At 33.4% G+C, this 22,666-nt stretch overlaps 1 protein-coding gene across 3 annotated transcripts in view; it reads right to left on the bottom strand.

Moving 5' to 3' along the window:
- The window catches only part of LOC136037874 (lachesin-like), a 368,714-nt gene that overhangs the window by 50,599 nt on the left and 295,449 nt on the right, over positions 1 to 22,666 (bottom strand). For 2 of the 3 annotated variants that reach the window (XM_065720726.1, XM_065720725.1), the window contains exon 10: positions 18,773 to 18,841. The exons of the other annotated variant lie outside the window; for it this stretch is intronic. In XM_065720726.1, coding sequence (XP_065576798.1) covers positions 18,773 to 18,841 — 69 coding nt within the window. The remainder of the gene's footprint in view (positions 1 to 18,772; positions 18,842 to 22,666) is intronic. 3 annotated transcript variants of the gene reach the window in all.

Here is a 22,666-nt window from a genome sequence, read left to right as displayed (position 1 = left end):
CTCCCCCCAACCAAACAATCTTCCTGAAAACGCCTGTACACTTCCCAATAACCATTACTATATGTAAGCACGGGTCAAAGTTTGTAACTTGTAGCCCCTCCCACGGGGACTCTGGGGGAGTAAGTCGTCCCCAAAGACATAGTTATAAGCTTTTCGACGACGCTGAATAGAATGGCTATCTCAGAATATTGATCCGTTGACTTTGGGAAAATAATTAGCGTGGGAGGAGGCATAGATGCCCTCCAATTTCTTTGGTCACTTAAAAAGGGCACTAGAACTTTTCATTTCCGTTAAAATGAGCCCTCTTGCAACATTCTAGGACAACTGGGTCGATACGATCACCCCTGGAAAAAAAAAACAAACCAACAAATAAACACGCATCCGTGATCTGCCGTCTGACATAAAAAAAAAAAAAAAATCCACATTTTTGTAGATAGGAGCTTGAAACTTCTACAGTAGAGTTCTCTGATACGCTGAATATGATGGTATGCTTTTCGTTAAGATTCTTTGAGTTTTAGAGGGTGTTTTCCCCTAAGTTATTTTTGAACCACTTATCCACATTTTCAATTTGAGTATTAATTCAGGTATATTTACTAGTAGATGGAAAATTTTCCGAGTAATTCAGTTGTATAAACAAGGCGATAAATCTGATGTAAGTAATTATCTTCCAATTACAATTTTATCGCCATTATCTAAAGTGCTTGAAAAAATTTTAAAAGAAAGGATTTCTAGCTATTTAGATAAAATGGATTTCTTTACCAAATATCAATTTGGATTTTAAACCGTTTTTTAGAACACGTAGTTGCAGCTCTTTTATTAGAAATAAATGATTGTTTAGATGATGATTTCCAGTGGCTACTGTTTTCTATGATATAAAAAAAGCATTTGACACTATAAATCATGAAATTCTTCTTGACAAAATGATAAATTCCGGCATAAGAGGGAAATGATTACAAATTATTAAATCATACCTGTGCGGAGGCAAAATCACAGTAGATTTCGGTGGAAAAATGACTAATTAAAAAAGTCTTATTGATATTGGTGTCCCCCAAGGCTCAGTATTTGGTCCACTTTTATTTTGGATTTATATTAATGATCTTCTACGAGATTTGCATGAGAATATTAGCCATGCAATTCTATTTGCAGATGATACAGCTATAACAGTTAACTAAAAAATAGGGCAATAAGAATACTTGGAAATTTCTTACATCGACCTTCAAAACTTAAAAATGTTTCGGAAACTAAAACATTATTCCTCTTCTTAAATTTATTAGATTTGAATGATATACGAATATTATACTTCCATATGGCAGTTTCAAATCCAAAATTCTAAAAACTATTTCTATGACAAATCTCTGTTAATTTTACTTCCTCGTTTGGATTGTCGGAGGTCTGGGATGTACCGAATTCCTTTTGTAAGTTCTGAAAGGTCAAGGTTTTCGATTAGGTACCAAATATTCTTCATTACTAACAATTATAAGCTGAATGATAAAATTCTGTTTGATCCATCCCAAAAATACCAGCTAAATTTAAAAAAGCAAATATTAAAGATTGTTTGCTAAAATTTTGATTATTCACCATTGATAATGGAAAATTAAATTATTTGATTTTGTTTATTTGTGTGTTTTGTTTTTGTGTCCCTGTGTCTGGGATGGCCTCCCACGCCCCTCCTGCCCGATATTTATCTATTTACTTATCCTTGTTACTTCTCTTTTATGAGTTTTTTTTTCTATTTTGTTTGTCTTTTGCCGTATTAAATTTTGGAGTCATTATCACGATGAGATGTTGATGTTTTTTCTATGTTTTTGCACTGTCCAGCCTTGCGAGCTCTGCTCTCTGTTGGGGCATTATATTGTTTTTGTATTTTTTAAGTTGAATATAGAAAAAGTTGAAGTTGAATGATTTTGAGAAAAAAGGGAGCGGGAGAGGAAGTCTAGTTGCCCACCGATTTTTTGGCTACTTAAAAAGGCAACTAGAACTTTTAATTTTTTATGAATATTTTTATTAGGAAAAGATGTACGTAACTTATAAATTAGCTTACGTAACGAACTTTTGTATTCTCATGTTTTATTACATATATGAGGGGGTTCACCCCCTCGTCAATACATCGCTCTTTACAATAAAGCTTAAATTTTGTCCCAATTCATTAAAAATGACCCCTGAATCACAAAAGCCGTAGAATAAATAGTTGAAATTACTAAAAATACTTTAGCGTAAAGAGCGAGGTATTAGGAGGAGGTGAGCCCCTCATATGCTTAATAACTTCTGTTTGTTTTCAGTTTTAATGCTGCTCCTTATTTCCAGTTAAAAGAACTTTCTCATATTTATTTTTTCATTGTTTTTATTTAATAATGCTAGAAAATCCTGTGATCCCTTCATGGAAATTTTCTTCCCCATGATGAATTTCCCGATGGAAAGCTCCCCCAACATGTCCCCCTCTTCTCAACCCCTCCCCCCAAACAAAAAAATCACCCTGAAAGCGTATGTAGACTTCCCAATAACCATTACTATATGTAAGCACTGGTCAAAGTTTGTAACTTGTAGCCCATCCCACGGGGACTGTGGAGGAGTAAGTCGTTCCCAAAGACATAGTTATAAGGTTTTTCGACTGCGCTGAATAAAATGGCTATCTCAGAATTGCGATCAGTTGACTTAGGGAAAATTATTAGCGTGGGAGGGGGCCTAGGTGCCCTCCAATTTTTGGTCACTTGAAAAGGGCACTAGAGCTTATCATTTTCGTTAGAATGAGCCCCTTAACAACATTCTAGGACCACTGGGTCGATACGATCACCCCTAGAAAAAAAAACACGTATCTGTGATCTGCCTTCTGGCAAAAAATACAAAATTCCACATGTTTGTAGATAAGAGCTTGAAACTTTCCTTTGGTTGCGCAGTGGATTTGACCTTAGCTTGGTAATACGGGACCCAGAGATCGAATCACGCTGCAGGGCCGACGCACGGACCTTAGTTGTCAAGAAGCGTCGCTAATCTATATATATAAAAATAAGTTGTCTGTGTGTCGAGTGGAGTCACTGTCTGCATATGACGTTTGAATTATTTCATCACATACCAATTCAAAAACGAATGTATTCAAGCTGAAGTAGCTCAGTTATATAACTACCTGCGTTGGCGCAGTGGGTTTGACCTTAGCGTGGTAATACGGGATCCAGAGATCGAACCATGCTGCAGGAATCCACTACAGGGCCGACGCAGGGACCTTAGTAGTCAAGAAGCGTCACTAATCCGATACAAATACAGTAGCTCAGTTGGTAAAGCGTTATGTTCCAGGTTTTAGGTCCGAAAGGTTCCAGGTTCGAACCTTGGCTTTAACATTAATACAAAAGAAGAAAAAAAACTAAAAAAGATAAAAACTACAAAAAAAACTAAAAAGAAAATACTAAAAAAAACTAAAAAAGCTAAAAAAACCGGAAAAAAACTAAAAAAGGGGTAAAAAACTAAAAACTGAAAAAGCAAAAAAAACTAAAAAAAGGTAAAAACTACAAAAAAGCTAAAAAGAAAAAAAAAACTAATAAAAAAACTAAAAAACCTAAAAAAACTAAAAACTGAAAAAAAAAAAAACTAAAAAAGGAAAAATACTGACAAATAAAGGAGAAAAAGAAAACTAAAAAAAAAAACAAAAAAATAAATAAAAAAAAATAAAAAAGGTAAATGTATTCAAGCCGAAGTAGGGGAGTTGGTAAAGCGTTATGTTCCAGGCTCTAGGTCCGAGGGGTTCCAGGTTCGAGCCTTGGCTTTAGCATTAATACAAAAGAAGAAAAAAACTAAAAAACAAAAAAAACTAAAAAACAGGTAAAAACTACTAAAAAACTATAAAAGCTAAAAAACTAAAAAAAAAACTAAAAAAAAGGTAAAAAACTAAAAAGTAAAAAAGAAAAACTAAAAAAACTAAAAAAGGGTAAAAACAGCAAAAAAACTAAGAAGAAAAGAAAACTAAAAACTAATAAAAAAACTGAAAACTGAAAAAAAACGGAAAAATAAAGGAGAAAAAGAAAACTAAAAAAATAAAAATAAAAAAGAACTAAAAAAGGTAAAAACTACAAAAAATTTAAAAAAAAGAAAAAAAACTAAAAAGCTAAAAAATAGGTTAAAACCAAAAAAAAAACTAAAAAGAAAAAAAGGAAAAAAACAAAAAATTTATTTCATCATATTACAATTCAAAAACGAATGTATATACAGACCGGGACACAGGGAATATAAATGACTACCGGGACACTCAAAGAGAAATTACAGACTGGGACACCGGGACACAAATGACGACTGGGACGTGCGTGTCGACTGACGTCATATTTGTGTGTCGACTGACGTCATGTTTGTCGACTATAAATGATGACTGGGACACAGGGACACAACTACAACGGGGACGCCGGGGGCGGGGGGACACAGGGGGATATATAAATGACGATGGGGACACAGGGAATGTTTGATTAGCAATCACCATCAACAAAGCTCAAGGGCAATCATTAGAATAATGAGGTATAGATCTGAATACGGATTGTTTTTCCCATGGACAATTATATGTTGCATGTTCAAGAGTCAGTAAACCTGACAATCTATTTATATGTACAGACAATGGGACAGCGAAGAATGTTGTATATTCGCAAGTTTTACGTAGTTAAAAACATATATATATATATATATATATATATATATATATATATATATATATATATATATATATATATATATATATATATATATATATATATATATATACATTATATATATATTATACAACATTATATATATATATATATATATATATATATATATATATATACTAGCTGTTGGGGTGGCGCTTCGCGCCACCCCAACACCTAGTTGGTGGGGGCGCTTCGCGCCCCCCCCAAGCCCCCCCGCGCGCGTAAGTCGTTACGCGCCATAATAGTTACGCGCCATTGTAGTTGTGTCCCTATGTCCCACCTGTGAATATAGATAGATATATATATATATGGTTTTAACTACGTAAAACTTGCGAATATACAACATTCTTTGCTGTCCCATTGTCTTTGCATATAAATAGATTGTCAGGTTTACCGACTCTTGAACATGCAACATATAATGGTCCATGGGAAAACAATCTGTATTCAGATCTATACCTCATGATTCTAATGATTGCCCTTGAGCTTTGTTGATGGTGATTGCTAATCGACCATTCCCTGTCCCGGTGTCCCGGTCGTCATTTACATCCCCCTGTTTCCCCCGGTGTCCCCGTTGTAGTTGTGTCCCTGTGTCCCGGTCGTCATTTATATTCCCTGTGTCCCGGGTCCCGGTCGTCATTTGTATCCCGGTGTCCCGGTCTGTATATACATTCGTTTTTTAGTTTTGTTTTTCTCCTTTATTTTTTTCCTTTTTTTTTCTTTTTTAGCTTATTTAGATTTTTAGATTTTTTAGTTTTTTTATTAGTTTTTAGTTTTTTTTTTCTTTTTAGTTTTTTTGTCCCGGTCGTCATTTATATCCCCCTGTTTCCCCCGGTGTCCCCGTTGTAGTTGTGTCCCTGTGTCCCGGTCGTCATTTATATTCCCTGTGTCCCGGTCGTCATTTGTATTTTTTTCCTTTTTTTTTCTTTTTTAGCTTATTTAGATTTTTAGATTTTTTAGTTTTTTTATTAGTTTTTAGTTTTTTTTTCTTTTTAGTTTTTTTGTCCCGGTCGTCATTTATATCCCCCTGTTTCCCCCGGGTCGTCATTTATACTCCCTGTGTCCCGGTGCTTTGTTGATTGCTAATCGAACATTCCTTTTGTCCTGGTCGCTTTCTCTTTGAGTGTCGTCATTTATTTTTTTCTTTTTTAGTTCTTTTAGTTTTTACCTTTTTTAGTTTTTTTTTGTTTTTAGTTTTTTTAGTTTTTTACCTTTTTTTAGTTTTTTTAGTTTTTTTTAGTTTTTTAGCTTTTTTATTTTTTTTATTAGTTTTTAGTTTTTTTGTAGTTTTTGCCTTTTTTTTAGTTTTTTTAGTTTTTTAGCTTTTTTATTAGTTTTTAGTTTTTTTTGTAGTTTTTGCCTTTTTTTAGTTTTTTTAGTTTTTTAGCTTTTTTATTTTTTTTATTAGTTTTTAGTTTTTTTTGTAGTTTTTGCCTTTTTTTTCTCTTTGAGTGTCGTCATTTATTAGTTTTTTCCTTTTTTTTTTTAGTTTTTTATTGGTTTTTACCTTTATTTTAGCTTATTTTTCAGTTTTTTCCTTTTTTTTAGTTTTTTTTATTTTTTATTTTTTTTAGTTTTTTACCTTTTTTTAGTTTTTTTAGTTTTTTAGCTTTTTTACTTTTTTTATTAGTTTTTAGTTTTTTTTGTAGTTTTTGCCTTTTTTAGTTTTTTCAGTTTTTTTTTTAGTTTTTTTTTTGGTTTTTACCTTTATAGTTTTTTTAGTTTTTTAGCTTTTTTATTTTTTTTATTAGTTTTTAGTTTTTTTTGTAGTTTTTGCCTTTTTTTAGTTTTTTCAGTTTTGACGTCACCTGATCCAGTTTTTTCAGGTGACGTCACCTGACACATCCATCCATCCATCCATCCACAGACAACTTATTTTTATATATATAGAAGATATATATATCTATATATATAAAAATAAGTTGTCTGTGGATGGATGGATGGATGTGTCAGGTGACGTCACCTGAAAAAACTGGATCAGGTGACGTCAAAACTGAAAAAACTAAAAAAAGGCAAAAACTACAAAAAAAACTAAAAACTAATAAAAAAAATAAAAAAGCTAAAAAACTAAAAAAACTAAAAAAAGCTAAAAAACTAAAAAAACTATAAAGGTAAAAACCAATAAAAAACTAAAAAAAAAACTGAAAAAACTAAAAAAAGGCAAAAACTACAAAAAAAACTAAAAACTAATAAAAAAAGTAAAAAAGCTAAAAAACTAAAAAAACTAAAAAAAGGTAAAAAACTAAAAAAAATAAAAAATAAAAAAAACTAAAAAAAAGGAAAAAACTGAAAAATAAGCTAAAATAAAGGTAAAAACCAATAAAAAACTAAAAAAAAAAGGAAAAAACTAATAAATGACGACACTCAAAGAGAAAAAAAAGGCAAAAACTACAAAAAAAACTAAAAACTAATAAAAAAAATAAAAAAGCTAAAAAACTAAAAAAAACTAAAAAAACTAAAAAAAGGTAAAAAACTAAAAAAACTAAAAACTAAAAAAAACTAAAAAAGGTAAAAACTAAAAGAACTAAAAAAGAAAAAAATAAATGACGACACTCAAAGAGAAAGCGACCAGGACAAAAGGAATGTTCGATTAGCAATCAACAAAGCACCGGGACACAGGGAGTATAAATGACGACCCGGGGGAAACAGGGGGATATAAATGACGACCGGGGCAAAAAAACTAAAAAGAAAAAAAAACTAAAAACTAATAAAAAAACTAAAAAATCTAAAAATCTAAATAAGCTAAAAAAGAAAAAAAAAGGAAAAAAATAAAGGAGAAAAACAAAACTAAAAAACGAATGTATATACAGACCGGGACACCGGGATACAAATGACGACCGGGACCCGGGACACAGGGAATATAAATGACGACCGGGACACAGGGACACAACTCCGGTACACCGGGATACAAATGACGACCGGGACACAGGGAATATAAATGACGACCGGGACACAGGGACACAACTACAACGGGGACACCGGGGGAAACAGGGGGATATAAATGACGACCGGGACAAAAAAACTAAAAAGAAAAAAAAACTAAAAACTAATAAAAAAACTAAAAAATCTAAAAATCTAAATAAGCTAAAAAAGAAAAAAAAAAGGAAAAAAATAAAGGAGAAAAACAAAACTAAAAAACGAATGTATATACAGACCGGGACACCGGGATACAAATGACGACCGGGACCCCGGACACAGGGAATATAAATGACGACCGGGACACAGGGACACAACTACAACGGGGACACCGGGGGAAACAGGGGGATGTAAATGACGACCGGGACACCGGGACAGGGAATGGTCGATTAGCAATCACCATCAACAAAGCTCAAGGGCAATCATTAGAATCATGAGGTATAGATCTGAATACAGATTGTTTTCCCATGGACCATTATATGTTGCATGTTCAAGAGTCGGTAAACCTGACAATCTATTTATATGCAAAGACAATGGGACAGCAAAGAATGTTGTATATTCGCAAGTTTTACGTAGTTAAAACCATATATATATATCTATCTATATTCACAGGTGGGACATAGGGACACAACTACAATGGCGCGTAACTATTATGGTGCGTAACGACTTACGCGCGCGGGGGGGCTTTGGGGGGGCGCGAAGCGCCCCCACCAACTAGGTGTTGGGGTGGCGCGAAGCGCCACCCCAACAGCTAGTATATATATATATATATATATATATATATACTAGCTGTTGGGGTGGCGCTTCGCGCCACCCCAACACCTAGTTGGTGGGGCGCTTCGCGCCCCCCAAGCCCCCCCGCGCGCGTAAGTCGTTACGCACCATATTAGTTATGCGCCATTGTAGCTGTGTCCCTGTGTCCCACCTGTGAATATAGATAGATTTATATATGTGTTTCAAACTACGCAAAAATTGCGAATAAACAACATTCTTGGCTTTCCCATTGTCTGTGCATATGCAAAGCCGTATGTACTAATAATGACGTCATATACAAACGCTCTTTTTACAAACAAACAAACATGCATCCACAAAACTCGTTTTTATATAGATAGATACAATACAAATTAACTGCGTAAAACTTGCGAATAAACAACATTCTTCGCTGTCCAATTGTCGCTGCATATAAATACATTGTCAGGTTTACCGACCCTCGAACATGCAACGTACAATTGTCCATGGGAAAAACAATCAGGATTAAGATCTATACCACATTTTTCTAATGATTGACCTTGAGCTTTGTTAATGGTGATTGCAAATACTTATCGAATTGGGAATTGCAATCTTTTAAATTGAAAAAGCAGATCCGTTGGAATCATGGGAATGCGAGGAATAAGAACAGCCTCACCCTCATAAGGCCCTGTCAAGATTGTGGCCTCTATTAGGTTTTCCATTGTTTTTTTTTTACGGCAAGTCGCGTGCCATTGCAAAGCTTTGGTGGGTTGATATTTCTTAAAAGTATTATTGGTACGCCTATTTTTAGTTGTAGCACGTGTGGTGGAAACCCTGAAGGATCTATGGAATTTAAAAATTCAGATGGATAATTAACCGCTTCATTTGGTTCCAAAACTGTGTCGACTGACCTGTAAAGGACTGCCTGGTCTCGAATCTTGTTCAAAACAATATTGTTGATTTCGTGGACGTCTATATTTTTGGGTGCGAGAATCGCTCTTTCACTTCGCCATTTATTATTTTTATAATTTTTTAGAATATTCGGAAATACTTTTTCAATCAATTCATTTTTGGACGTCACTAAATTACAGAAATCAGCAGGTAGTTGTATACGTCCTGAAATTGAGTCTACTGTTTGACCAGAGTCATCGTTTTGCAATCGGACACGCATATTAGTAGTTAATTTTAATATTTTTACGTGTGCCTATAAATTAGAATTTTTTAGGCAAGCATTCATTTCGTCTGCAGGAGTGCGAATATACAACATTCTTGGCTTTCCCATTGTCTCTGCCTGGTCTCGAATCTTGTTCAAAACAATATTGTTGATTTCGTGGACGTCTATATTTTTGGGTGCGAGAATCGCTCTTTCACTTAGCCATTTATTATTTTTATAATTTTTTAGAATATTCGGAAATACTTTTTCAATCAATTCATTTTTGGACGTCACTAGATTACAGAAATCAGCAGGTAGTTGTATACGTCCTGAAATTGAGTCTACTGTTTGACCAGAGTCATCGTTTTGCAATCGGACACGCATATTTGTAGTTAATTTTAATATTTTTACGTGTGCCTATAAATTAGAATTTTTTAGGCAAGCATTCATTTCGTCTGCAGGAGTGCGAATATACAACATTCTTGGCTTTCCCATTGTCTCTGCCTGGTCTCGAATCTTGTTCAAAACAATATTGTTGATTTCGTGGACGTCTATATTTTTGGGTGCGAGAATCGCTCTTTCACTTAGCCATTTATTATTTTTATAATTTTTTAGAATATTCGGAAATACTTTTTCAATCAATTCATTTTTGGACGTCACTAAATTACAGAAATCAGCAGGTAGTTGTATACGTCCTGAAATTGAGTCTACTGTTTGACCAGAGTCATCGTTTTGCAATCGGACACGCATATTTGTAGTTAATTTTAATATTTTTACGTGTGCCTATAAATTAGAATTTTTTAGGCAAGCATTCATTTCGTCTGCAGGAGTGCGAATGTACAACATTCTTGGCTTTCCCATTGTCTCTGCCTGGTCTCGAATCTTGTTCAAAACAATATTGCTGATTTCGTGGACGTCTATATTTTTGGGTGCGAGAATCGCTCTTTCACTTATTCATTTATTATTTTTATAATTTTTTAGAATATTCGGAAATACTTTTTCAATCAATTCATTTTTGGACGTCACTAAATTACAGAAATCAGCAGGTAGTTGTATACGTCCTGAAATTGAGTCTACTGTTTGACCAGAGTCATCGTTTTGCAATCGGACACGCATATTTGTAGTTAATTTTAATATTTTTACGTGTGCCTATAAATTAGAATTTTTTAGGCAAGCATTCATTTCGTCTGCAGGAGTTAAACTACGTAAAAATTGCGAATATACAACATTCTTGGCTTTCCCATTGTTTCTGCATATACAAAGCCGTATGTACTAATAATGACATCATATGCAAACGCTCTTTTTACAAACAAACAAACATGCATACATACAACTCGTTTTTATATAGATAGATAGATAGATAAATAGATAAAATACAAATTAACTGCGTAAAACTTGCGAATATACAACATTCTTCGCTGTCCAATTGTCGCTGCATATAAAAAGATTGTCAGGTTTACCGACCCTCGAACATGCAACGTACAATTGTCAATGGGAAAAACAATCAGTATTAAGATCTATACCACATTTTTCTAATGATTGACCTTGAGCTTTGTTAATGGTGATTGCAAATGCTAATCGAATTGGGAATTGCAATCTTTTAAATTGAAAAGGCAGATCCGTTGGAATCTTGGGAATGCGAGGAATAAGAACAGCCTCACCCTCAAAAGGCCCTGTCAAGATTGTGGCCTCTATTAGGTTTTCCATTGTTTTTTTTTACGGCAGGTCGAGTGCCATAGCAAAGCTTTGGTGGGTTTATATTTCTTAAAAGTATTATTGGTAGGCCTATTTTTAGTTGTAGCACGTGTGGTGGAAACCCTGAGAATAATATCTCGAGGTAAAAACTGATCACCGACCATAACGATGGCCACTTCGTCGATAGTTGGAGCATTGTATCTACGCACATGTTGGCCAGGAGGCGTTTTGTCAGCGGAAATAACAATTTTATGCGTATAAGTAGGCATCAAATCGATGGCTGTTTTGAACAGACGCACTAAATTATTATTTTCGTGGAAAAGATGTTGTAATTGGGAAACGATTGTCCTTTCAATGTTGGGAGAAATTTCGCAACGTGCATTCAATTCAGAATTTCTATCACTGATGAAGTACAATTGTAAAAATTTATGATTCTCGCCTGAGAATGGTAGAAGAGACCCTGCTTTTTTTTATTAGTTTTTAGTTTTTTTGTAGTTTTTGCCTTTTTTTAGTTTTTTCAGTTTTTTTTTTTAGTTTTCAGTTTTTTACCTTTTTTAGCCAAACCAGGATTTGAACCTGGGACCTTCATTCTCCGTTCTGACACCCTCTCTCACCGAGTGACTACTCCAGCATGTTCATTTTGGTGTTTTAAATGGTATATTATTAACCAAATTAATGTGTTTTACAATATACTAAGCATCGTCATAACAAAAATGACGGCAACTAATTTCATGACGTCAGCCGAAACATGACGTCACCTGATCCACAGATCCACAGACCCACAGACAGACAGACAACTTATTTTTATATATATAGATAGATATATATATATATATATATATATATATATATATATATATATATATATATATATATATATATATATATATATATATATATATATATATATCATGAATAGAGAAATCACCAATGCAACAGCACAAACACAAAAAAAAGAAAAAGAGAGACAGAAGGAGAAAAGGAAGACTGTTTTCCTAAATTATTGATTAATATAGACCAGCACTTGAATGAGGCCTTAACCCTACTCATCCATACAATCACATAGGTCAAACAGCATAGCCACACACAATCAACCATAAAGAATAATCCATGGACAGGCAGTCATGTCGTCAATAAGTATAAGTCGTCATTTACCAAACAATAGAAAAAATAATATAGACAAATAATTCAGAGGCAACACCCAACATAAGGGCTCATCAGGAGAATACACTGGCCTTTATAGGGTTTCGCCACTCTAAATTCTCTACACAGCACAGTGTTGTGGCTACCACAGAATATCCATGGCATCCCCGCGTCAGGTATCACCCCCAAAATATATGCCTATGAAAGAAAAAAAAACAGCAAAAGTAAAAAAACCAAGTAAAACCAAAACAAGCTTATCCTGTTAATATATCCCTCCCTTTAGCAACAATAGCAAAACTAAATATTATAAATTTTACCAAATCACAAATATTAACACATTGCAAAAAACCTGAATGAACTAAACAATTATAGAATTTATCTTTACCATGTGGCTAATTTTTAAGAAAAGCCGCTCAATTAGAAACACAATTCAAAATAAATGGCGCTGCGACAACATTTCTTGAACCTCCGAAATTAGTTGAAAATTTCTTTAAGTATTTCTAGATAATTCTTTTGATATTTATTTAAAAGTTCGTTATAATGAAAACTAAATTTTTTAAATTGCCAAGTTAATTTATTTGCAGAAAAACCTTTTGATATCAATTTTTGGCTTAAGATTTTACATCTATTTTTAAAATCAATATAATTACTACAAATCCTTGCATAACGAAGTAAATGTGAGAAAAACGCTGAATATGTGATATTTGAGTGTATATTACTTTCAGGGAATGGGAAACTAATCACTTCAAAATCAAAATCATCCGTTTTATTATACATTTTAAAACTTAATTTATTATTATCACAAATATTAATATTTAAATCTAAGAAATGATCTTCATGACCAGCGCCATGACTAGGCTCAAGAATAAGCTCTGATGGATATATATTTTTAGAAATATCAATGAAATCCTTACAATTTAAGACCAAAATATCATCTAAATATCTTTTATTATTTGACAAAGCATGTTTTAAATTAATTGGATTATTCTTATCCATCATATATTTATATTCTAGTTGACTTAAAAACAAGTCAGCTATAAATGGGCTGGCATTCCCCCCCCCCCCATGGGAATTCCCACAATTTGCTTGTACAAATCACCCCCAAATCTTATATAAGTATTGTATAAAACAAATTCCAATAACTCAAAAATCATATCCAAGCTGTAACATCTCAAGTTAACTGTAGTATTAAAGCAATTTGTCCATATAGCTTTTTTATTATAAATGTCTATTTTTAAGAACCTTTTACTAGATAAGAGGAAAGATTTCTTGATAACAGTTTTTAAATTATCAAACACTACATTAAGTGACAAATTAGCATACATTGTCGCAAATACATATATATATATATATATATATATATATATATATATATATATATATATATATATATATATATATATATATATATATATATATATATATATTCAAAGGTGGGACACAGGGACACAACTACAATGGCGCGTAACTAATATGGTGCGTAACGACTTACGTGCGCGGGGGGGCTTGGGGGTGCACGAAGCGCCCCCACCAACTAGGTGTTGGGGTGGCGTGACGCGCCACCCCAACAGCTAGTTCTTAAATAAATAAGAATAAATAAAGAGCTTGAAACTTCTACAGTAGGGTTCACTGATACGCTGAATTTGATGGAGTTATTTTCGTTAAGATCGTATGACATTATTGGGTGTTTCCCCCTATTTTCTAAAATAAGGTAAATTTTCTCAGGCTCGTAACTTTTGATGGGTAAAACTAAACTTGATGAAACTTATATATTTAAAATCAGCATTAAAATGCGATTCTTTGATGTAGCTATTGGTTTAAAATTCCATTCTTTAGAGTTTTGGTTACTATTGAGCCGGGTCGCTCCTTACTACAGTTCGTTACCACGAATTGTTTGAAATGGGCAATTTAGCAGTTGAATGAATCAAAATGATTATAAACTATGATACAGATGGGGGAAAGAAACAAGTAAACAAATCTATATGCAGAATAGAAACAAAAATACTATAAAGCAAAGAATCCCTTCAAAAATAAATAAAATTGTAAAATAAAATAAAACACCTAGTAAAAAGTATGTCCAATAAATTTGAGCCTGAATTATGGCTCAAATTTTGTGTCAGTAAAGCATAATTAAACTTCAATAAAACTAATTGATTATTGACGAATATATTTGAAATAAACTAACTCTATATAATCTTTTAAATAACCTTTAAAATTATTAATTTGAACACAAACAAAACTGTTGTACTCACTCCTACGGTCTGGAATGATGAAATATGCTACTAAACAACAAATTAAAGAAATGAGTTTTTGAATGGGATTTTCTAAGTTTTTTTCTGAATGAAAATGTGAGCGAAACAAACCGGACCAAACCGTGTTGTTTGATTTTTTGAGCTTTTTAATTCTTCCAATTTTGGTTTTTGTTTGTTTTTCTTGTTTTCTATCCATGTAATTTCTTTTTATCATTTTTTTTATTATCTGGTTTGTTTCGTTCAAATTTTCTTTCATTAAATTTGAGCGTGCGGTTGCCCTCCCGAAACATTCATTTTGTTTCGTTCAGAATTTACGTTGCAGAAAGGGTGTGTGAAAGCAAAGGATAACTGGCCCTCAGCCCCCAATTGCACTACCTGACTGAAGGGCCAGGTAGATCAGTGAAACGGAACGGAGATCAGCACTGCCGGTTTGGACCTTAAGGGTCTAGTACCGTCTTACTTACTTACTTTTTTTGTTACAGTATTTATGTTGGCCATGCAAAACCCCTTATTCTCAATCCTCGTTTCTTTACTTTATTTCTTGCTATGGCAGGTCAGCGTGGTTCATAAATTATAATATGGCACTTATTTCTTGACATAATGTTTATTAGAAAAAAAGAGCTGTGTGATATATTTCTTTGAGCTGGAAAAAATTACTTTTCTAGACAGATTTGGAATTTAGGTCATAAACTCATATGCCAAGGTTTCAGCACAGCTACAGATGACAATGGAGACACATGAAACGTTAATATGCTAATTATTACTTTCAATTAAAGATCCCACCAGCAGTACGAAAAAAAAGAAGAATAAAGAAACTGAAAGACGACAAAAAGGCAAAACAACAAAGAGGATGATTTCAGCAAGTGAAGATTGAACGAAAAGCAGATACTTCGGTAAAGACCCCCACTATGCCGTCTTCAATACTAAAAAAATATTTACAATACAAAAGAAAACAACTAACCTTCAGAAGTTACCTCAATTTTTTCGTTAAAGAGGTAATGCCAAAAGGCTTGCAGCTAATAGAGAAAGTAAGAAAAGAAAGCGTGCCGAGAAATCACAACAACAGAGTGAAAACAGGCTTGCGGCTAATAGAGAAAGTATGAAAAGAAAGCGTGCCGAGGAATCACAACAACAGCGTGAAAACAGGCTTGCGTCTCAAAGAGAAATCACCAAAAGAAAGCGTGCCGAGGAATCACAAGAGCAACCTGAAACAACCTAGACAGCGAGAGTCAAAATGTATCAAAAATGAAAATGATAGCGATGATGATTGGGTTTGGGATTTTGACTTGGATAAGGTCAATGCCTACCAGATTTTAGTTAAAAAAAAACAAAGGTTTGGCGATATGTATTTCATAGTGACGAAAGACAAGTCAAGGTAAAACAAACCAAACAACTTGAAAGTGATACCGATGATAAAAAAAAAATAATAATTTTGAAAGGACTATCGTTCCCCAGTTGCAACATCTTTTCCACATAAATAATAATTTAGTGCTTATGTTCAAAACAGCAAACGAATTGATGCCTACTGATACGCAACTATCAACGAAGTGGCAATCGTTATGGTCGGTGATTTTTATATGACGTCAAAGGCTTTGTATACGTCGTCATTATAAGTATATAAGAAGGCGTTTTAAAGAGAAGTTTTTATTAAACTCATCGATGCTACGATGCCCTACAATATCTTATCATTTTTTGGATGGAGCCGACGGCTATCACTTTAATATTAAATTGATAAATCCAACCACTAACAAAGAAATGGATAAGAAATGCAGCGCAATGAAATATTATGCCTATAGATTAATGATTCGTCATTTATTACATTTATATATAATCCATCTAGGGATTAGATACAGCAGCTTTTACATCCTGGACAATCGCCGGTTCATAAACATGACATTACGGCCCGTGTCTTCCGGCAAAAGCTGCTCTCCTTCATCTCCTACAGAGTTATGGGAGAAATACAAATCGCAAATGGCCGAGAATATACTCCACCGAATACGGCTAGAAAGGTCAGATATGACCTTGGACTTTACAACAGAAATTTATAACTGCACTTTAGTTATGATTGAAGATTTGTGCTTATCTATTGCAAACAAACTTCTCAAGCATTTGGGAATGCCTTCACCTAATCGTAATGCTTCTTTTTCTACATGTGTAGAATGGGATCGTGAACAAAGTTACAACACAATTGATCTATTGCCGTATGTTACAGACCGGGACACCAGGACACCGGGACACAAGGAATATAAATGGCGACTGGGATACTCAAAGATAATTTACAGACCGGGACACAAATGACAAGCGGAACACAGGGAATATAAATGACGACCGGGACACTCAAAGAGAAATTACAGACCGAGACACCGGGACACAAATGACGACCGGGACACAGGGACTATAAATGACGGCCGGGACACAGGGACAAAACTACAACGGGGGCGCCGGAAGGGCACATGGGGGATATACAAATGACGACGGGGACACAGGGAATATTCGATTAGCAATTACCATCAACAAAGCCCAAGGGCAATCATTAGAAAAATGCAGTATAGATCTGAATACGGATTGTTCTCCCATGGACAATTATATGTTGCATGTTCAAGAGTCGGTAAACCTGACAATCTATTTATATGCACAGACAATGGGACAGCGAAGAATATTGGATATTCGCAAGTTTTACGTAGTTAAAATCATATATATATCTATCTATATTCACAGGTGGGACGCAGGGACACAACTACAATTGCGCGTAACTAATATGGCGCGTAACGACTTACGCGCGTGGGGGGGCTTGAAGGGGGGGTGCGAAGGGCCCCCACCAACCAGGTGTTGGTTTGGCGCGAAGCGCCACACCAGCAGATAGTATATATATATATATATATATATATATATATATATATATATATATATATATATATATATATATATATATATATATATATATATATATATATATATATATATATATATATATATATATATGTGTGTGTGTGTGTGTGTGTATGTGTGTACAGTTGTGATACGACTATACATAAAAGTAGGTTGGTGATTACATATACTTTGCACTGTGTTTAATAATTTATAGCACTGGGATCCTCTGGCGCGAGAAAAGTCGAAAAGGGAATGAGGGGAGTTTTTTTTTTGGGGGGGGGGCTAAGGAAGATAGTTTCGTGATTCAGTGCAATTTTTTAAGTTATATGGGACTTTGTGCATTATAGTATTATCAATAACAGCCTCAATGATTTGAAAGTCAAAGGAGAAGGGATCTTGGGAAGGTGAGGTGAGAAATTTATTGTATACCATTTTTATTAAATGTGACTTGGTACGCTATATTAGTGTCATTAACATTTGCAATGATTTGATGGCCAAAAAGGAGGGAAGGGATATTACTACTGGTGGTTGGAGTAGGGATGAGGTTTCTCAGGTATTTACTCAATTATCAGTAAAACGATATAATAAAAGTACTAACAGATTAGACATGTCTCGAAGGTATTTTTTTATTATTTATACAATAATACCCCTGCGCTGTCACCATGTATGTAAGGAAAGATTGCTTTTCACTATAATTTTTTTATCTTTAAATATACTGTGTCTAATTGTTTACAATTCAGAGAATTGTTTGTTTAAAGATTCCTTTAAACAAACCTCGTTAGTTAAAGATTCCTCCTTTTCCCTCAGTTTGCTAACATAAAAGTCTTAGCTATAAATTCGAAATTTAATAAAGTTATAGATGACTAAATTAGAAATGTCGTATCATAGCACAACAACGTAGAAATTTCCAAGCAACACCAGAGCCTCGAGTCATTCATTTCATATTGAAATGAATTTCATTCAGTATGAAACTAAAATTAGTTAGAGAATACCAGGTCTTGAAAAGGATACGGTGAAGGTACTAAAAAATTAGAAACTGATTTACAAAATAACTTTTATGTTAATGTTATATTTTTATGCATTTTTATTTATTTTTATGTATTTTTTGTATTTTTACAAAAAATACTTTTATGTATTTTTATTTTAATGTTAAATTTATAGTGCAAAATTAAGTTTATAAATTTAAATCCCAATCCAAATTATAAGCATCTATAAATTTAGATTTTAATCTGTCAGTGTTGTTTAATTTAGAGAAACTAGTAGAAGGCATGGGAGGAGGACGATAATCCCCAGGATTCTCAAACTAGTATGAGCTTTGACTGTATTCCAATGATTTTGCAAGGAAATCAAATTACCGAACATAGATGGCTCTAATCGTTGAGCATAGCTGCCAGTTGAAGGACTTCCAGTGTTTACACGAATTTCTGAAAAGAAAAAAGGAAGAAATAAGAACCTAAGATTTATTTGTGCTTTTATTTATTTCATCTTTGTTTTCTTTTAATATATTCATTTTAAACTAGCATTGGAGAATAGTTGCAACAGCTCAGAATTAGCATAACATACTGAAGACTCCACTCCCTATCAAGAAAAAATCCGGTTGCCAGTCTTAGCTAAACAAAATAAATTTGTACAAATCAGAATAAGATGGATAGACTTTTAAGTGCTATAAGCTTTGAATAAAATATGTGAGAAATCACAAAAAAATTACTGCTAATTCAGCCTCTGATTTTGCAGCAAAATAAAACACATGCTTAAAAAGAGAGCCAGCCCCCCTTCCCAAAATACTGTAAAATTAAGAAGAAGAACAACCAATATTGAACATTCCATATTACCAACCAAGAAATAGTAAAAGCTTTTTTTTATAACAGCCACCCGATACTAATAAAGAGAGATCCCTAATTTTTAGTATTTCTAAGGATGGAGACCCCATCCTCGTAAAAACTATAAAATGGGTTTCCTATCCCATGTGGACAAAAATAATGAAGAAAGTAAACAAAAAGACTTGAAATAAGAAGGATCGATCTTAAAGCACTATAAGCTTTAAATAGGAAATTTGAGAAACTAATAGATGAAAATAACTGACAATTCCAAAAGAAAACTGCTATAGCCATGGACCTCCAAATTCAAAGCACAATAAAATGTGTGTTTAAGAAAAGACCAAAAAACCCCTAAGAATAGCGTCAAATTTTGAAGCCATAAAGAAGGCTTTACAACTTACATTTAAACAGAATTATAGCCCGAACACAATAACAAAGTTTCTGATTCTTGTCAGTATTAAATAAATTAAAAAAAAAACAAGTTTTTATAACTGAAAGTAAGGAGCGACATTAAAACTTAAGACGAACAGAAATTACTCCGTATAAAAAGGGGGCTGTTCCTTCTCTCAACGCCCGGCTCTTTACGCTACAGTTTGAGTCTTTCTCTCAAGTCTACTTTAAAAACAGTAAACAACTTTAGCGTAAAGAGCGGGGTGTTGAGGAGGGAACAGCCTCTTTCATATACGGAGTAATTTCTGTTCGTTTTGAATTTCAATGTCGCTCCTTACTTTCAGTTGAAAAAATATGTTTTCTTTATTTAATTTCTGAACGTTTTTGAATTAATACATGTTTTGATTTTGGCTCTCCACACACAAATAGTTAAAACAAAATTTGCATATTAATTTTTTTTTTTGCTAAATGGCTTTCTTATAGTTTGGACGATTTTGAGAAAAAAAGGAGCAGGGGAGGATACCTAGTTGTCCAGCAATTTTTGGGTTACTTAAAAAGGCAACTAGAACTTTTAATTTTTTACGACCGTTTTTATTAGTCAAAAATATACGTAACTTACGAATTAACTTATGTAACGAACTTCTATATTCGTATGTTTTTCTTACGTATTATATATATTGAATATGAGGGGGTTCGCCCCCTCGTCAATACCACGTTCTTTACAATAAAGCTTAAATTTTGTCCCAACTCCTTAAGAATGACAAAGGCCGTAGAATAACTTATTAAAATTACTAAAAATTCTTTAACGTAAAGAGCGAGGTACTAGGAGGAGATGAATCCTCATATGCGTAATAATTTCTGTTCGTTTCAAGTTTTAATGCTGCTCTTTCAGCTGAAAAAACTTTTTCATATTTATTTTTTCATTGTTTTTTTAAATAATGCTAGAAAATCCTGCGCCCCCTTCATGGAAATTCTCTTCTTCCATGAAAAACTCCTCCATGGAAAGATCCTCCCATATAATCCCCTCTCTTTCACCCCTTCCCCCTCCAAACCAAAAAATCCCCCTGAAAACGTCTGTACACTTCCCAATAACCATTACTATATGTAAACACTGATCAAAGTTCGTAACTTGCAGCCCCTCCTACGGGGACTGTGGGGGAGTAAGTCAGCCCCAAAGACGTAGTTATTAAGTTTTTCGACTATTCTGAATAATTTGGCTATCTCAGGATTTTAATCCGGTGATTTTGGAAAAAAATGAGCGTGGGAGGGGGCCTAGGGGGCCTCCAATTTTCAGTCACTTCAAACAGCCCCTTGAGCTTTTAATTTCCGTTAGAATAGAATTTCTTGCGACATTCTAGGACCACTGCCTCGATACAATCACCCCTGAAAAAAACAAAAAAACAAACGCATCCATGATCTGTTTTCTGGCAAAAATACAAAATTCCACATTTTTGTAGATAGGAACTTGAAACTTCTGCAACAGGGTTCTCTGACATGCCAAATCTGATGGTGTGATTTTTGTTAAGATTCTTTGACTTTTGAAGGGTGTTTCCCCTATTTTCTAAAATAAGGCAAATTTTTTCACGCTCGTAACTTTTGATGGGTAAGACTAAACTTGATGAAACTTATATATTCAAAATCAGCATTGAAATACAATTCTTTTGAAGTAACTATTGATATCAAAATACCTTTTTTTTAGAGTTTCGGATACTATTGAGCCGGGTCGCTCCTTACTACAGTTCGTTACCACGAACTGTTTGATTAAAATTAAAGTTTAATGGAGGGCATCGTTAAACTTTATAGGTATAAAAATTTTGTTTTTCAGAGTTTCGATTACTTTTGAGCAGGGTCGCTCCTTGCTATTGTTCGTTACCGAGAACTGTTTGATATTTAAGTAAATAGACTAGGTAACATATAGGCTCGATTTTAGTATGTACGCTAGATAATAAATAAAAGAATATAATTATATATATAAAGGAATATGTAAAATATATAAATATATAAAAGAATATATAAAATGTTATAGGTCTGGTGAACAGTTCGTTCAGAGACGGATTGAACAATTTGTACAGTGGCTTGTAAAGAGGTAACAATATGCTGGTTTCACAATTTTACTGGTTTCAAAATTTTTAGCGGAAAATCGGCTAAATAAATATGAAACAAAATAGCTTGTGAAGGTTCAGCTTTCCTTCGAAGGTACGAGCCAAAATATCGCTAACATTTGAATTTTATGAACAAAAAGTGTTGTCAAGTTTGGTACTTCCTTTTCAGCTAGTATATACTCGAGAATTTGAATCGCAAAGATAATACAATAACCGATTTTCACGACTATTAGCTTCGGATCCGTGGAAAACAACATTGTGGCTACAGTTTAACTTAAAATTCAGTTGGTATTTTGGTTTAGGTTAGGTTAGGTTCTGTATTTAATATAATGTGCTCTGGGTAGCCCCTCTTCTATAATTTCTTGTTTTAGTTTCCATAATTATGTTACTAAACTATTATAATTTCATCATATTTTGGGGTATTTCATAACGATTAACCTAACTTTAATACTTGAGTGTGTACTAGCTAATAAAGAAGTACATCAAGTTTATGTTTATGTGTTTATGTTTATGTTTCAAGTTTATGTTTATGTTATGTTTATGTGAGATTTGTTTCTTTATTTCGATGGCTCAAAGTGACGGTACTGGCAAAATGTGATAGTCCCTGAAAAGCTGTTGAAAAACGATGAGTCAAGGCAGAGGGGACAAAAAAACCTTTTTATTTTCATGTCTTTGACACTTTAATTATTTTAAATTTGATTACTTCCCGAATATTTATTTTAGTATAGCCAAGGCATCATCATTTGAAAATAATCAATATCTTTAGTGTTAAAGTTTAAACGTAATTGCCTTGAAGTCGTGTATATTACATATCTAAAACCAAATTACGAGAAAATAAATGTTACTATTTAGTAGTGTTTTTGCTAATTTTGAAATTCTACTTATTTAGTTCACTACTATAGAGCCAAACTTTTAACATTTATTGTTAGCCTAGCCTCAT

Source organism: Artemia franciscana, chromosome 17 (genome assembly GCF_032884065.1).
Source record: "Artemia franciscana chromosome 17, ASM3288406v1, whole genome shotgun sequence".
In the NCBI taxonomy this organism is placed as follows: domain Eukaryota; kingdom Metazoa; phylum Arthropoda; class Branchiopoda; order Anostraca; family Artemiidae; genus Artemia; species Artemia franciscana.
The sequence above is the reverse complement of the archived record's forward strand: the minus strand, read 5'-3'. Positions and strand labels throughout refer to the sequence as shown.